The sequence below is a fragment of the Myiozetetes cayanensis genome, unplaced genomic scaffold, assembly GCF_022539395.1.
Source record: "Myiozetetes cayanensis isolate MyiCay16 unplaced genomic scaffold, myiCay2020 scf17, whole genome shotgun sequence".
NCBI classification, from domain to species: domain Eukaryota; kingdom Metazoa; phylum Chordata; class Aves; order Passeriformes; family Tyrannidae; genus Myiozetetes; species Myiozetetes cayanensis.
Window position 1 is genome coordinate 14,820,879 of NW_026087378.1, and position 10,719 is coordinate 14,831,597.

At 51.8% G+C, this 10,719-nt stretch overlaps 1 protein-coding gene across 2 annotated transcripts; it reads right to left on the reverse strand.

The window, feature by feature from the left end:
• Positions 1-1,244: 1,244 nt before the first annotated feature.
• Positions 1,245-8,190, reverse strand: IRF1 (interferon regulatory factor 1). Of its 2 annotated transcripts, XM_050312236.1 has the most exons (11): positions 8,174-8,190; positions 7,974-8,143; positions 6,762-6,853; positions 5,808-5,907; positions 5,434-5,610; positions 5,067-5,116; positions 4,807-4,942; positions 4,362-4,487; positions 3,745-3,788; positions 2,767-2,902; positions 1,245-2,283 (listed from the first exon to the last, which is right to left on the reverse strand). In XM_050312236.1, exons 3-11 carry the CDS (start codon positions 6,846-6,848, stop codon positions 2,192-2,194), a joined length of 948 nt encoding a protein of 315 aa, XP_050168193.1. In that variant the 5' UTR covers positions 6,849-6,853; positions 7,974-8,143; positions 8,174-8,190; the 3' UTR covers positions 1,245-2,191. The 2 variants fall into 2 exon arrangements, with proteins under 2 accessions (XP_050168193.1, XP_050168192.1); XM_050312235.1 differs by having other exon boundaries at positions 7,974-8,186.
• Positions 8,191-10,719: the final 2,529 nt, after the last annotated feature.

Sequence of the window (10,719 nt, forward strand, 5' to 3'; positions counted from 1 at the left end):
TGTGGGGGGACAGCACAGTCACCACCCTGGGGGCTGCCACCCCTGCCGAGCCAGGGGGAGTCACAGGGAGCTGCTCTCTGTCCAGGGGAGCTCACAGGGAGCTGCTCTCTGTCCAGGGGAGCTCACAGGGAGCTGCTCTCTGTCCAGGGGAGCTCACAGGGAGCTGCTCTCTGTCCAGGGGAGCTCACAGGGAGCTGCTCTCTGTCCAGGGGAGCTCACAGGGAGCTGCTCTCTGTCCAGGGGAGCTCACAGGGAGCTGCTCTCTGTCCAGGGGAGCTCACAGGGAGCTGCTCTCTGGCCAGGGGAGCTCACAGGGAGCTGCTCTCTGTCCAGGGGGAGCTGGCACCTGGGAGGTGTTTCCTGCCTTGCCTTCCCCGCTGTCTCAGGTTAATGACTAACAGGACTCTGGGCCCCTGCCCAGCCTCCCCCTCCCCGGGCTACCCCTCCACTGTGCTGTGCTGGATTTGAGTCCCACCACCACCTTTCTATGGCCCTGAATTCCCCCCTTCCCTCCGTGAGCCCCCCTCAGCCCCTGCCCTGCAGGTCAGCTCACAGCAGAGCCTGTGCCAAAGGCTGTAGGAAACGTCTGCTTTGTTCCAGCCCTTTGGGCTGGGTCTTCCTCTCCCACAGCCTGATATTCTCCTCGGCTCTGGCCCAGAAAATGAAGTTATTCCCCAAAGGCCATCCCGGGGTTTTCCAGGCAGTGTGGGGGGCTGTGCTCTCACACTTTGCCTCAGCCTCTTGTCTCTCACCTCCCACCCCACATGATGCAATAACATCAGACCTTTCCAGCCTGCAGCAGGGCAAAGGAAGGGCAGATTCAGGGAAAAAGAGTGCTTTCTTTTTTAGGCAAACGCGAGGTGTTTAATGAGGGCTTCACTGCTGATCCCATCCCAAGAGCTGATGGCAGTGCTGATGGGGCATGTCCATGGCAGGGACTTGCTGTATAGGATGATTTTTACTGTAGCCTGTTACCTTGCTCTGACTTGCAGATGATAGCAAAGACAAACCAACCACCCCCACATGCACAGCACCTCAGTTTCCCTTTCCTGACAAGCAGGATTCCACCCACCAGCTGCCCTTGGAAAACGGAGGGGGGGGCAGAAAACGGGAGCAAACTAAATTCCTTGTGCTTTCATGAGTCATGAAAAAACCCCTCCAACTGTCTCTGCACATCTGTTTGGGTATTTTCAAGGAAGCTGGAATGCATCCTCAGAGCTCTCCCATGAGAAAAAGTAAACATGTCATATATAAAACATTTTATTAAAACAAATATACAACACTTTATATACAAAAATAAAATGTACAAGAAAATAGTCTGTTACAGCTTAGTGATTTGATTCCTGGGTATTACACACAAACCAGAGCCTCATCCATCAGCACTTCCCTGCACAGGCTGCTCCAGGGGGTCTGCAGGATGTTATGGCTTGTGTGCAGTGCTGGAGGGATCCCTGTAGAGTGCCAGGAGGGATCTGGGGAAGGCATGATAAAAATAAAGAGCTCTGCCCCTCTCAGTGCAAAATTGTTTTGTGCAGCAGCTCTTCAACTCCTCATGGAAATGCATGGGGCATGGCTACAGCAGAGGGCATCCCGTGAGTGCACTGGGGAACAGACTAGCTGGAAGCAAAACCTAAACTGAATTTTCACATTTTACTGGTCTAAACTATGTACAGGGTTGGAAAGATCTGAAAGATGTACTATATGATGGAGTGAATCAAAGAAGAGAGGGCCCATTAGTGCAATTTTTCTGACCAAGTGTAATGACAGTCGTTAAGCTCAGTGTCACCAGTGTTGCACAGGTAAGCAGCAACCAAACTACAGGTAAGAGACTGCTCTGCAGTGTGTCCCCTAAGCACTCTGTGGTAAAGTGCTCATCACATCTCCCGTGGGGAGGATGGTAACCTGCTCCCCAGGCCTGTGGTGCCCACCAGGTGGGACTCCTGGCACACTGACACCTTCCTCCCCCTCGGGCGAGCAGGTGAATCCGGGGTGCCAGAGTCCTGCTGGTGAGGTGGGGTTCCTCTGTCTGATTGATAATGGAGCTGTTCATTATAACCTTTCCAGGCTAAGCTAAAACGGAATATAAAAGCTACTTTCTTCATTCAGTCAGCAACAAAACATTTCTACCACTCTCTCCACGCCTGCCCAAGTTTCCACCCAGGAGCAGTTTGTGGTCGGAGGATCCAGGGTTTTACAAGCCACAGGGAATGACAGGTCTCACTGTATCCAGCCAGGAGAAGTCTAGGCTGCCTTTCTGGTCAAGGAACCTGAAATCTGCCTCTCCTAGACAAAATAAACCAAGAATGGGCACTGAATCAATGCAGCAAGAGCACAATAGTGCATAGATACATTAAAAAAAAAAATCAAAACCTGGAAGATTTCTTAGAGCAAATACCTTAGACTATTATTTTGCTAAAATACACCAAACACTATTAAACAACTGTCCCATTTGAGCTATTGCTGGAGGGAATTCTTCCGTTGTATTGCAAGGAGTTCCTGAAGTTGACCTAACTTAGGCACGTATAGCCCTGAAGTCTGTGGGATACTCTTACTGGAAGTGGTTTTGACTTTTCCTTTTTATCACCAATTCCTTACAGCCTTCCTACAGACTGCTTGGAAATTCCAGAACACGAGGTTGTGTGAATTCCTCCATTTCCTTCGCTGCCTCCCCATTAGTGCCTTGCATGAAACCCCCATCTGTGCCATCCCGTGGCCTCCCTGTCAGCGCTAACGAGGACCCCGTCAGCGCTAAGGAGGACCCCGTACCTGAGGTCGTGTCGATCTCCCCATCCTGCTCCTTGTAGCTGTAGGTGCTGCACATGCTCTGGGTGCCCAGCTCGTTGGTGAGAAAGCCCTTCCCACCAATGCTGGTGCTGTGCCAGTCTTGGGCTGGTGCAAGCAGCTGGAAGAGAAGGAGATGGTAAAAACCCCTTCTTGCCGTGGGTGCAATGTCTGATTCCTTGCCCTCAACTAGATGACAGGTAAGCAACAAGATCAGCTTCTATCTTCTCAAGCCAAGTTATATAAAACTTGTTTTACTCCCAGTTTAAAAGAAAAAAAAAAAAAGTTAACGCAAAAGGGAGGGCTGGAGCACCTTATCCATCTTATCAGTGATGGATTATCAGGGATGAGCACGACATGTCTGGAATTGCAGATTAAGGGCCAGACATATCAGAGGTGGAGGGAAGGCCAAAATAGAAAAATCTGGAGGCCCTTTGCAGACCCTAGTACATCAACCTGAGGCCAAGGAATCAGCCTCAAGTTGCACCAAGGGAAGTTTAAATTGGATGTTAGGAAAAGCTTTTTCATGGGAAGAATTTACAAGCATTGGAACAGACTGTCCAGGCAAGTGGTGGAGTCACCATCTCTGGAAGTGTTCAAAAAAATGTGGATATGGCACTTGGGGACATGGTTTAACGAACATGGTGGTGCTGCTGGGCTGACAGTTGGACTTGATCATCTTAGAGGTCTTTTCCAGCCTTAATGACTCTGTGATTCTATAATTCTATGAACTTCTCCTACAGCACTCAGCAACTTCCTCTGGCTTTTACATGAAGGGTAAATATTTCCATGGGTGTGTCCTCTTCAGGTTTGCAAAGCAGCCTTCTTTTTATATTGAATTGTTCAGGAGCCCTCATTAAATAAGTGTATGTTCAGCTCATGTGGCACCTGCTTGCCTTCCTCTCTTGGTGCAAATACCAACTTTGGACCATTTTATTCTGAGACCAAAAGGGCTGGTCTTACCTTAAAAATATCTGGGTTTATTTCCTCTTCATCTTCATCTGTGACTGTTTTGTAAACATGTTAAAAAAAAAAAAAAGAAAGAGAAGAAAACAGACATAGATGTCAACTTTTAGCCCTCATATTTCTGCTTCTTCAATACAGAACCTGCTTCACACTTCTTTGTCACACACCAGCACTGCCTTTAGCTCCTCCCATCCCAGACTCCCCCCAGCCCTTCATCTCTGATGCTCTTCAACAACTGCACAGCCAGCTCTGACACCTCCCCAGGACTCAACAGAGCAGAGCCCACTTGGTATGGAAGGTGATAGGAGGAAGATGATTTGCCCCCTAAGGGAGGAATCACTCTGGTATGTTAATTGTTTTTTCCCCACTGGGAAGCATGGCAACCTCCACTGTCACTACTGGAGCAGTGGCATTTCAGAGCCTTTTAGCCATGAGCAGGTGGCAGGTGCCAGCTCTTCCCCTCTGCACCCCCGCCAGTTTGGTAACTCAATACCCAAATCTGTCAGGGGGAGGTTGGGTTTTCTGCAAAACAACTCATTTCTCCTGTTACTCATTCATCCCTGTGCCTCCTGCAGAGCAGTGAGAGTTTGGTGTGGGAAGAAGGAAATGCCCACCTTCGGAGGACGAGGCCAGCGGGGACACCTGCAGCTGGTAGAGGTCGTTGGTGCTGTCAGCCATGGGCACGTCCAGGGCCGGCCTCCAGTCGCTCAGGGAGCCGCTCACCTCACAGGAGGGTAGGTCTGTGGGACACACCAGGGCTTGGCACTCACGGCAGGGGGACAACCCCTCTGCTTCCTCCCTGCCTGTCTGATGGCACAGCCGCCCCAGGACCCATCTCTGAGTTTAACACAAACAGCGCTTTCCACTCTGCCCAGAGCTAAAGCAGTGTCTCACTTAAGGGGATGGACTTGCCCAGAGCTTAAACCAGTGTCTCACCTCAGGGGATGGACTTGCCCAGAGCTTAAACCAGTGTCTCATCTAAGGGGATGGACTTGCCCAGAGCTAAACCAGTGTCTCATCTAAGGGGATGGACTTCCCAGAGCTAAAGCAGTGTCTCACCTAAGGGGATGGACGTGCTCTCCACCTCCACTTCCTGCCCTGCATAGTCGTGCATGGTGTAGCTGCTGTGGTCATCTGGCAGGGGGGTGTTGGTGAACCTTTCTGCTGACTCCTCCAGCCTCGCCTCTTCACAGAACTACAAAAACAAGGGCACAGCATGAAAGGCTTGTCTAAGAACACACAAGTTCCCATATGAAAAAATTTAAGCAAGAAAACCACCAAAACCTCTAGCTTCTTCAGCTGCCTCTACAGACACATACCTTTCTCTTGCTCCTGTTTCTTACTTCTCTTGAAGACTTTGACTTCCTTTCTGGGAAATAAAAATAAGACCAGTGTGAGAAAGAGCTGCACATTTTAGGTGAGTGTGAGCTCTTGCAGCCTTGAGAGCTGCTCAGCAAACTCAGCTACTGCCAGCAGCAGCCAGGCCCCACTGCCTCCTGATGAGGCCTCTAGGCACGTTTAAAGGATTTGGGATAAACTGACCCACTGGTACAAGCTGTTCCCAATGCAATAACCAGTGAGTAACCCCAGAAGTCCCAGTGCTACCAACAGGTCTGTCACCCCCTGCCTGCACACTGAAGTGCTGTTTAAGCAGCATAACCCCAGCTGGATTGCCAAGGGTTTTACCTTTCTTCTGATGCTTTGTCAAGGGTGGCAGCATCCTGTAAACCCTGACGGCACTGGAGCCTTTGTTGATGCTTTTATCCTTCACCTCTTCGATGTCAGGCAGGGAATTCATGGCACAGCGGAAGTTTGCCTTCCAGGTTTTTGGATCAGGATCTTTCTCACCTTCTTTATATCTTCCTGTAAATAAGAGACAGGGTATGCCTTTAAGACTTTGCAGTGCCACTTCTTCCCACCCTAAAGCAAACCAAAATTTCTATTTTCCGACCTATCTACTAGTAGCTAATGTAACTACTGGTACAAGGTGTAAGTCAAGGCAAAAAATGCCTTGTTTGAGATATCCATATGAGCGATGGGAACGCAAAGGCAGCACACACCTGTGTGAATGGCCCAGCTCCGGAAAAGGTAGGCATCCTTCTCCATGTCCCAGCCGTGCTTGGCTGCGTGTTTCCATGGGATCTGAAATATCCTCTTATCCTGAAATTAAACCAGTAGAGATTTGACTTAAAAAAGGAACATCACATGCCAGTTTGGAATGATGGATTTAATTGAAGAGTTCTCAGTAGCAGCTCAGAAACGTTATAACCCCCCTGCTCTATATTTTACTTTAATATCCATTGTTCCATTTATTTTGTTCATGGTATTATAGGCTTTTTATGATTTCTGAAACTGGGAAAAAAACACATGTGAAATAGTACAGTAGAGGTAAGCAATATTATCAATTTTATCCCAAATAATTTCAATACATTGCAACCAATTTTTAAATATATCATAAATTACAGCATATTTTCTAAGTACACTTTGGCAGAGGATCCCTTTTTTATGTTGCCCATAAGGTCCTGCAGGAATCCTACAAACATGTCCTAGTTTAAATATCCCCTTGGGATGGATATGGAAACTTCAGAGACCGGGTTCAATAAACCCAGTGATGTCACCCTGTGCTACAGGTACAGGGATGTGCCTTCCACACCAAAAAATTTCAGCCCATATCCTAGAGCTGGGAACAGGTGGAGTGTAACAGCAGCTGCTTAATTGGGACAGTTAAGTGGGTAGCAGGAGTTAAAAGATATCTTGGAGATTTCTTGGTACTCCACCATGGTCAAACTGTTTTTGTTGTAATTTATCATTCCCCTCCTGGGAATTTTCCCAGAAAAAAAAAATGGAGCTACTCCACTGTGTACCAAACAGAGCTACCTTTTCTTAGTTGTTTTTTAAACATAATGCTAGCAAGTTTTCTCCAACTTTTCTTCTTTGTGATCTTGACCCTTGCTTACTGTCATTTAAGAACAAGTAATACTAATAACGATGACAACAGTACAAAGCAGTCTCACCTTGTTAATCCATATCAGTCCTGGTATTTGATTGGAATTAATCTGCATTTCCAACCAGGGCCTCATGCGCATTCTTGACACCGGCATGCTGGCTGTGAAAGAAAGTACAGGTCAGCCAAACCTCTCTGTTTTAACCTCTCCGCAGTGTCACCCCCTGTACCCTCAGCATCACCACCAGCCCCACCAACGAGCACTACTTTTGCAGTCTTAACCCAGCCCCGACCCCCGGCTCTGGGATGGAACCCAGCCCCGACCCCCGGCTCTGGGAAGGAGCCCAGGGCCGGCACCGCGAGTGGGTGCGGGTGTCTCCCCGCGGGGACCGGTGCGGGATCCCCAGCGCAGCCACTGAGAGGCATCCACTGCACAGCCCTCTACTTCAAAGTCTATTATTGATTAAGTTGCAGCGAGGTTGGAGGCAGCGGCCCTTCTGCAGGCGAGGATCCCCAATTCCACCGCGACGCGTCCCGAGCAGCGGCGCCCGCGCTGCCGCCGCAGGGACCGGCCCTCCCGGCCCTTCCTCTGCACAAATGATTTCCTGTTTGCGGTGCTTTTCCAAGACAAGCAGCTCAAGATTGCCCAAACAACGCATTTCTAACTTTCACCAGCAACCCGCTCGGCGCGGGGCGGGAGAAGGTCCCGGAGAGTGCCCGTCCCGAGTGAGGGTCTGCCGGGGCAGCCCCGGGGGAGCGCGGCCCGGGCCGCCCGCAGTGCCCCGGGCTCCTCGGTGGAGCGGAACCTCCAGCCGAGCCCGGGAGCGGCAGCTGTGCAGGGACGTGCCCGGCGCCGGTGTGCGGGGTGACAGCCCGGGTCGGCGGGTCCCTTCCTGGGCGTCGTGCGCTGCACCGCGGCCGCTGCCCGCAGGAGGGATGGCCGGTGCCCGCAGGAGGGATGGCCGGTGCCCGCAGGAGGGATGGCCGGTGCCCGCAGGAGGGATGGCCGGTGCCCGGAGGAGGGATGGCCGGTGCCTGGAGGAGCGGTGCCCGCTGCCCGCAGGAGGGATGCTGATGCCCACCCGACGGCTGCCGGCTCGAAGCGCCCGCTCCGCCTCCAAAACTCCTCACGACAGAGGATCTGCCGCCTCTTGCCAAGCAGAGTGGAGCCGAGTCGCGGCCCCGGGGCCGCTCGCACGGAGCCCGCGGGGCGCCTTCTCCCTGAGCCCCGGCGCTGCACAAAGCGGGGCTGAGCGATGGGACGGGACGCAGCGCGACCCACCTCCCTGCGGTGCGCCGAGCAGAGCCGAGCCGCGCGGTGCTGGGCGGTGCGGTGCGGTGCGGTGCAGTGCCGACCCGTGCAGAGCCTCTCTGTGCGGTGCCACTTGGTGCGATGCCGCTCTGTGCAGAGCCGCTCTGTGCTGACCCGTGCGGTGCCGCTCGGAGCGGTGCCTCTCGGTGCGGTGCCGCTCGGAGCGGTGCCTCTCGGTGCGGTGCCGCTCGGAGCGATGCTCGGCAGTGTCTCTGAGCGGTGCCGCTCGGAGCGATGCTCGGCAGTGTCTCTCGGAGCTGTGCCTCTCTGTGCCGCTCCGCTCCGCTCCGCTCCGCTCGGTGCCGCTCCGAGCGCTGCCGCCGCCTGTCCCCGCCCCGGGTATAACGCGTCCCCGCCGGGATTCCCCGCGCCCGGGCCCGGCCAATCAGCGCGCGGGGGGGCGGGGGGCGCACGCGCCGCCCATTGGCTGAGGCGGGCGCGTCACTTCGGGGAAATCACGGCCCTTCAGCGACAGCCGGGGGGCGGCCCGGCCCGGGGCGGGACAGGACGGGACAGGACAGCGACAGCGACAGCGACAGCGGGACCCGCCCCGCCTCACAGAGCCCCCTCAGCAAACCTGCCTGCCCGCCACGGGACAGGACAGGACAGCGACAGCGGGACCGGCCCCGCCTCGCTGAGCCCCCTCAGCAACGCCCGCCTGCCCGCCACGGGACACCCAAACCCGGGGCTGCCCGCCTGGCCTCAGCAGACCGGGGACAGGGCGCAGGGAATGGCTTCGCGCTGGCACAGGACGGGTGCAAATTAGATATTGGGAAGACATTCTGGGCTGTGGAGGGTCACGAGGCCCTAGCACAGGTTGCCCAGAGAAGCTGTGGCTGCCCCATCCCTGGAAGTGTCCAAGGCCAGGCTGGAGGGGGCTTGGAGCCGCCTGGGCTGGTGGAAGGTGTCCCTGCCCTTGGAATGGGGCGGCACTGGATGAGTTTTAAGGTCCTTTCCAACCCAACCATTCTGTGGTTCTGTGATAAGGTCTGTACCGAGGTACAGGGCTTCACCCGTGCAAGACTTGTGCTTTCAGTCAAAACCACAAAGATGAAAGAAAAGCTCAAACTTGGTTTTAAGTGCAGAGAAACACCCAGCTGGTGTCCAATGCTTTCTTTGAACTAATGGGTTTTTGTCTGCTGGACACATTTATCTTATGTTAGGATCCTCCAGTTGGGTCTTTGTGCTGTGGGAGGCACCATTCACCAACGAGCTTTCACCACAGGTAAAGATGTATCAGGTAAATTAAACAACTAACAAAAGTAGGAGAGATACTAGATATCACTAGAGTAACAGGAGGCAACAAGAAAGTAGACTGGAAAAGAGAAGACAGAAGATATTTGAGGTTTCAATGTAAATGTCATCTGCAAAAATAGTCACACCACCTCTTATACAACCTAAATATTGACAAAAAAGATTATGCTGATTGTTTTTGAGTTCCAGCCTCACATGGTTTGCTTTCACCCCTCATCCAGCTTTAGCAAAAATGAATTCTGGGCTTCCTGGTCTGATGAGCCAAAGTCTGCACACAAATGTATCAAATATGTCTTAAATGACCGAATTTTGAACAGCAACTTTTTTGATACACGACTTCAGCACTGTTGGGACCCTTATTGGCTGTTTTGAGTCTGTATCTTCCTCAGGAATTGACTCCAGGCACCAAATAAATAGAGCTATAATAGAAACACACAAAGGAAGGTTAACAGACCCAGCCCTGAACCTCCTCTTCTTTCCTCGGGTTTCAACCCAGACAGATCCTACTCAGTGAAACTTAATTGACCTTATATCTGTGTCCTGTCCCATATCTGCATGGCATGATTCCATGGAGCAGGACTTGCCCAGCCTGGGAAGCCTTATGTTTGCTGTTTGCTCTCTCTCAGCTGAAACGAGGAAATAACAACTTGTATGGTCCCCGATGTTCTTGTGTGTCAGGTTCCCTGACCCCACACTCCCCAAACCTTCTCCTTATTAAACTGAGTCCTTCCTCTCATTTACACCTCTGCACTAACCACCCTTTCAGCAACTTACTTAATGCACCAAGAATATGCACTTACATTTGTCCATATAAAAGCATGAAGAAGGAATAATCTGCACACCTTGGGGAGTCAATAAATGGTTGGTCATAAAGCCCTTCTGCTCCACCCAGTTTATCACCCAGTTTATCCACAGAGAAACAGATCACTGACGTATTTTATCACAGTTACCTGATCCAGGGAGATCCCAAGTCTAGAATTGTTTTCCTAATGCAGAAGAAATATTTAATAATATTTTTATTTGAAAGAAAATGCAATCCCCAGCTAATCCTTGAGCAAGTGGTGCTTGTCACTCTATAACAATCTCGCTCTCATCCAATAGTGCCTTGAGATAAGGAGTTCTTAGGAAGACTGTAATTTAAATAGTGCAGAAAAACATGACCTGGTTGGCATCAGCCATAGAGGTCCTGGCATGGCCTCCAAGGAGGGAGGGTCAGGGGTTGGGAATAGAGGCTCTAACGCAGATCTTTGTTCCCTGGCATCATCACTCTTGGTTAAGCAGCTCAGGGTGGCTCTGATCCTGTGCTGGATGAAAGAAATGGAGGCTAATACGGAACCACAGGGCAAACCCATGAGGTCCAAACATCCAGAAACACTTTTTGAGGAGCTGGGGTTGAAGGGCAGAAAACCAACACACTCCGGTGCAAATGTGGTTGCAACAGCAGGTGCAGACTCAGAGCCAT

Coding starts and splice junctions, on each gene's coding strand:
- IRF1 (XM_050312236.1), bottom strand. CDS start 6,848: ATGCCGGTGTCAAGAATGCGCATGAGGCCCTGGTTGGAAATGCAGATT. Junction 4,943..5,066: donor GAAACAGGAGCAAGAGAAAG/GTATGTGTCTGT, acceptor TTGTTTTTGTAG/TTCTGTGAAGAGGCGAGGCT. Junction 2,284..2,766: donor GGAGATCGACACGACCTCAG/GTACGGGGTCCT, acceptor TATTTTGTCTAG/GAGAGGCAGATTTCAGGTTC.